This window comes from Gossypium hirsutum, chromosome A11 (assembly GCF_007990345.1).
Source record: "Gossypium hirsutum isolate 1008001.06 chromosome A11, Gossypium_hirsutum_v2.1, whole genome shotgun sequence".
NCBI lineage: Eukaryota > Viridiplantae > Streptophyta > Magnoliopsida > Malvales > Malvaceae > Gossypium > Gossypium hirsutum.
Window position 1 is genome coordinate 55,767,242 of NC_053434.1, and position 5,896 is coordinate 55,773,137.

At 31.3% G+C, this 5,896-nt stretch overlaps 1 protein-coding gene across 1 annotated transcript; it reads right to left on the reverse strand.

Moving 5' to 3' along the window:
• Positions 1-1,279: 1,279 nt before the first annotated feature.
• LOC107897552 (receptor-like cytosolic serine/threonine-protein kinase RBK1) lies at positions 1,280-4,319 on the reverse strand. Its single transcript, XM_016823043.2, has 8 exons — positions 4,017-4,319; positions 3,461-3,907; positions 2,722-2,979; positions 2,470-2,624; positions 2,286-2,365; positions 2,067-2,202; positions 1,837-1,986; positions 1,280-1,745 (listed from the first exon to the last, which is right to left on the reverse strand). Exons 1-8 carry the CDS (start codon positions 4,027-4,029, stop codon positions 1,587-1,589), a joined length of 1,398 nt encoding a protein of 465 aa, XP_016678532.1. The 5' UTR covers positions 4,030-4,319; the 3' UTR covers positions 1,280-1,586.
• Positions 4,320-5,896: the final 1,577 nt, after the last annotated feature.

Sequence of the window (5,896 nt, forward strand, 5' to 3'; positions counted from 1 at the left end):
TTTTGGAAAAATCAAAATTTGATAAGTCCAATTAGTGCTGATAAATTTTAATTTTAGCAAAGTGAGAGGACCAAAAAAGGAAATTAGAGAGTCCAAATAGAAATGAAAGAGAGAAGTCTGAAAAGTATGGGTAAAAGCAGGTAAAGTCATAGATTTCAACTTTTTATGCCCCATTTCCTTTGACCAATGTCTACTCTTGGTCTGCTGCTTCACCAAATTTTTCTACTTCAAAATAAATGAAATAATTATTAAAGTGTTTTCATACGGGACATACCTTTCTTCAAATAATAAAAAATAATTGTCAAGCAAAACTTCTGGGTTAGATTATCCATTTAGATTTATAGTCTGGTTTAAAAAGTGGAAGAATTTACTTAAAAATATAAGTTTAAAAAATAAATTTTATTTTCTAATTAGACTGAGCCAATCAAAATCAACTGTTTTATTGCTATTTTATTTACATATTGTTATTAAATTGCTATTATTTTATTTTTATTAATTGGATATTATATATTTTTTATTTTATTATTAATTTTGTTATTATTTTAGAAATATTTTCTTGCTAAGTTACAAGTGTTATTTAAGTATAAATTTTTTTAAAATGTATTTTTAATTTATTGAAAAATATTTATTTTAATATTTTTAAAGTACTTGATGTATTATATTTTTAAAATTTATTTTTATATAAAAAATTAATCCAGACAAATCAGATCTGGCTTGAGTTTAATATTTTTTATCTGGCTCGAACTTGAACAAAATTTTAAATTTTTTTTAATCAAGCCAAATCTAAATCTAAAAACGAGCTTAAAATTTTAATGAGACATTATTAGTTACAAGTATTTGACGAAATCGGTTATAAAAAGCATAAACTTTCTTTATTCTGAAAATTTGAGATATCGACAAATTAAAGGTCTATGTTTAAAGGGTATAGTTTCGATGAGGGTTTTGAAGTTTGTGATTGTGTTTGGTATACTTTTTTTTCTTTCTTTTCATCTTTCAAACAATCTGTGATAGTTTGGTTTCTGATTTTTTTTTAACTTTATTATGATAAAATCAATTAGATATTATTTAATAAAGTTTTAAAGCTTGCCATATATCTTTTTAAAAATTAAGTAAATATAAAAGAATGAATAATTTTTTTAATATAAAAAATTTAAAATAAAATTTTGATTCAGATCAAGTAACATAAAACGCCATTTGGATCTATTTTCTTGGGTTTTTCTACTCGGCTTAGTTAAGTGTGCTTTCTATTTTATTTTTTTCTTAATGCAAGAGTTGGGTCTCACTACTAATCCGTTTAGTTTATTGTATGAAACGCAGAAATGCATTTTTGACATAGAATTTAATTTCTTGGTTTTGTAAATTAAAAGTACAATATTGACCCAATGGCGCTTCACTCCTAGCTTTCCCTTTAGTTTCATCAATCCAATGGCTTTGGACATTGATGCCATTTTCTTCTATGCTATGTATACCAATCTACTCTTGGGAAAAGTTGGGTCATTTAATGGATTTTTATCTACAACACACCCACCCCAGCAGGGCCATTACTCTTATCTTTGTTTCAAATTTTCAGACAACAACTAAGCCTGTCACTCCATAACCAGTTGCTTATGACGATTTAAGTCATTTAGGTAGCTGGTTCGACTATAATCTTGCAAATCCAAGCTGTCTGCAATTATTCCTCTCTCACCACAACATTTCAGCTCACCCTCTACCGGACTCTCTTTGTTCTTCAGCAACTCCACAACCTGAAAATTGCAAAGAATTTAGCGGTTCCTGCCATGCTCCGAATGGAAAACAAAGGGAACAAAAGGAGATGCTTTTGAATTCGTTTCGTACCCTTATCATGGTTGGACGCTTACTGGCCGAGTGATTAATGCACATGGAAGCGGTTATCATTGTACGTTTCATTTCACTTGGATCATAATTGTCTCCTAGCCCAGGATCTACCAATTCCTTTACTTCGTTCTGTTGTAGGAGCGGTTTTGCCTGTAAACAAGACAACAAATAAGTTCATAATATCATTTCAAATGCTTTCGCTAGTTTGATGACTTTGGTGCAGAATGTACCCAAATCACAAGGCTTTGTCTGGCTGAATCGACTGCACGGCGACCTGTTATTATCTCCAGCAATAGAACTCCAAATGCGAATACATCAATCTTTTCATCAACGATTCCATGCATAAAATACTCCGGAGCTAAATACCTGAGATATTGGCCACACATTTACTGACTTTATGAAATTACCAATACTAGTAACGAAGAAGGGAAAGGGGCTGCATGCCTAACCCGAATGTTCCTTCAATGGGATGGACGACATGGTGAGGCCAATTTTCCGGAAGCCACTTTGCCAGACCAAAATCTGATATCTGCAACGTGAAGAAGAAATCAGAAGCTTGGTGTTTTCAACCAAATAGTATAAACTCAAGCCATTAACAGTGGAAAAATACACATATCAGAGCATGGAAAGCACCTGAGCTTCATAATCTTCAGTGAGGAGTATGTTAGAGGCTTTTATGTCTCTGTGTATAATGCGCCTCTGGCAGTCATAATGGAGATATTCCAATCCATCTGCAATCCCAATCGCCACCTTAAACCTAGTTTTCCAATCTAGGCGCTCGGGTGAACCTGTAGAGCGGAATGTTTCCTAGTTAGTCCAATGGTTATGTCATGGTTGACCCAAAAGTACAATTGCAGCCATTTTGATTAAACTCTTTTTTTGTACCAAAAAGCACAGAAGAAAGGCTGCCATGAGGTGAAAACTGAAGTACTAAGTGCAAGCCTCCATCGACGCTGAATCCCATTAAGCAAGCTGCATTAGGGTGATTTATGTGAGCAATAATCCCAAGTTCAGACAAGAAATCACTGGCCCTATCCTCTTCTTGTTTCTCATTCTTCATTAGCTTCTTCACTGCTACGATTTGACCATCAGATAAATGTCCTTTGTACACCTCCGCATGGCCCCCTTTTCCAATCAAATTCTCTGCAATGGAAGGATAGATAGAACCACAATTCATCAATAAAATACAACCAAAAACACAGGAAAGACAAGTCAAGTGAATTGTCAATTTCATGTCCCCATGATTAAAGGGGAACCATTAAGTCAATCAAAGTTCCAAGGATGTTACATGGCTCACAGCAAGGGTCATTTTCCAACATCAATTTCATTTCAACCCCCCAACTAAATTTCATTTTAGTCAAAAATTAAATAAATCTTTTCTTTAAACCAGTAAGTTGACTTCAATTGCAGACAAGTTTGACTGCCTGGCTGCCGATGTAATAATTGATAAATTCAACTAGAATTAAATATAAGAACGTTCAAATTTAACCAACTTTAAAAAGATTGTTTCATCTATATAAACCGGATTAGAAAAAACTGAACCAATTCATCTATCTAAAATTTCTAACTGCTAAAACTTTGGATTTAAAGAGAGGAAAATTAAGCTTGAAATGAAATTGCATACCAGGACTGAAATTATCAGTAGCAGCAGCAAGCTCTGAGTAGGTAAAATTTTTCCATGATGGTTTAGGAACTGGAATGGAGTTAATATCAACATGTTCTTCCTCAGAGGCATGTAGTTTTTCCAGTTTTGTCCTCCTTAAGTTCTTATCATTACTTGTCAGCAAAGGAATAAGAGAGAAACTTCTGACATATTTCTTCTTAACATTTCCAATTAAATTCTTCCATTGCAGACCATAAGAGTCTTTGTTCCCTTTCTGAAAAACAGGCTTCCTAGGAGAATAGGAACTGGAATTGCTGCTGCAGCTGCTGGTATCGGAGTCGGATCCCAGCACCGGAATCTCCAATACACATCTCGGTGATGGCTGTTCATTTACCGATGCACTTCTCATCTCCTTGGATTTCGATTCCTTTTCTGGAGTTTTCTCTTCCACTGTCTCTCTCCCTGTCTCTGCACCAATACAACAAAAACAAACCCACTAAAACATGAAAACTGTCGACAATAATATAAACAGAAAGAAACCCAAAACCCCAAAATGGAAAAGAAGCCTGAAAGGTACCTTCCATAGCCATTATCCAAGGCTTTTTTTCAAGTAATCAAAAGAAATATGAACAAAAACTTGCTATTTTTTCAATTCAATATTATGAACTTGAAAATGTTCTTGGATACATAACAAGCATTGAAATCCCACAAAAAAAAAAAGTTTTACATTTTCATGTTTTGAGGTGGGCTGACTTGTTTGGTCTTCAAGAAAAAAAAAGAAAGGGTATATCTTTTGAAGTTGGTAATTCTTAGAGACATCAAATCAAAAGCAAAGCTCAAAAAACCTGCAGTTTGATCAGAATGATTTGGAATCTCTCCTGTATTTATACAAACTTTTCTTTTCTTTTAAAGGGAAAAGGTATAATTTGAATTTCATCCCTATACTTTCTGAATATTAAAAAGTTGTCTTTTTTTAGTTTATTGAATTTCGTCTTTATACTCCACAAAAATTGACAAGCTAATTTAATTTTTGATAGTTACATGAATTTGAATAATTGATTTTCGTTAATATATTGCATATAAATTATTGAATGGTTAATTTTTTTGATTTTATGCATGTATTATTAAAATAATTATTTTTGTTTATAATTTAGATAAATGTTTGATAGCATTACCTAATTAAATTAATTTTTCCATTTTTGTAAAGGATGAGAGTTAAATTTTGACAATGTAATGTAAAGGACTAAGTTTCAAATTTCATAAAATAGAAGGATGAAATTAAAATTAGACCAAAAGAAACGCATTTAAACTTTGTATTATTTAAAGTTTCAAATCTTTTTATTATTAATTATTGATGAACAAAAGAAAATATTTTATTAATCCATCATATGTTCTGATGAAATCGTGACCGTTGGTTTTAGCGCTCGAGATTTCTGCCGCAACTACGCATGTAAAGGGGTGGGAGAAAAGTTAACGAACCGACCAACGGTTGGTAATTTTCAAGCGTTTCGGAGGGTATTTTGGGTATTATGAGGAATGTCCTTTTATGTGGTGGGAATTTTAATAAACCAAATATATATATTTATTTATTTTAGTGGATGGGATGCGGGTGTGGAGGCCCCCACGCCCGTACGATAACCGATGAAATGAAAGCTCCCAGGGCGGGAAGGATTAAGGGATTAGATTGATTAATTAAAATTAAAAAGGACAAAATTAGGGATATTAAAAGGGACGTTTTTTTGTTGCCATTTAATTAGATTTTGACCTACCTTTTATTTTTTTAACAAAAGAGGATAAGTTTGGAGCGTGGAATTTTATTATTTTATAAAGTATTCATTTTTTGCACAAATTCAAAAATAAATTATGAGAATATATGGGATATTTGAAATTTAAATAATATAGTAGACATTTGTAAATAGTGAAGTATTTTTGTTTTGGTAAATTATGATAATAGGGGGTAAAGTCTGAATAATTAATGCGACTAACACAATTTGAATTCAGATCACATTTGAGGCGGTGAACACTCTTAATTATCAAGCCTTCATATAAGGTTAAAATAATAAAGTATTTTTAAAATTTAGTATGAATAAGAACTTTAATATTAGGAATAATTGAATTTGATTCAGGCTAAATATTCGAAAAAGCCGTAAATGTAAACTTATCATCTCAATTAATTCACTGCTCTCACAACAGAAGAAAATTTTCATATCACAATTTAATTTGTATCATAATAATTACAATTAGCATAATAGTAAATTTATTGATTATAATCATTAAAAGAAATTAATGAAATTTAAAATAATTTATAAGATTTTATGATATTTGATTTATGAAAGGAAAATTATTGACGAGTTGTAAATGATTTTATATGTGCATATGAGATTAATAATTGTGATAAATATGATGACATTAAATTATTAAAATGTACTATTATTCCCAGTATTATTTTTGAAAATG

Excerpts from the sequence above, each read along its gene's own strand:
- LOC107897552 (XM_016823043.2), bottom strand. Across the intron at positions 2,980-3,460 it reads TACTGATAATTTCAGTCCTG|AGAATTTGATTGGAAAAGGG; the intron begins GTATGCAATTTC and ends CTTCCATTGCAG. Across the intron at positions 2,203-2,285 it reads CCCATTGAAGGAACATTCGG|GTATTTAGCTCCGGAGTATT; the intron begins GTTAGGCATGCA and ends CCAATATCTCAG.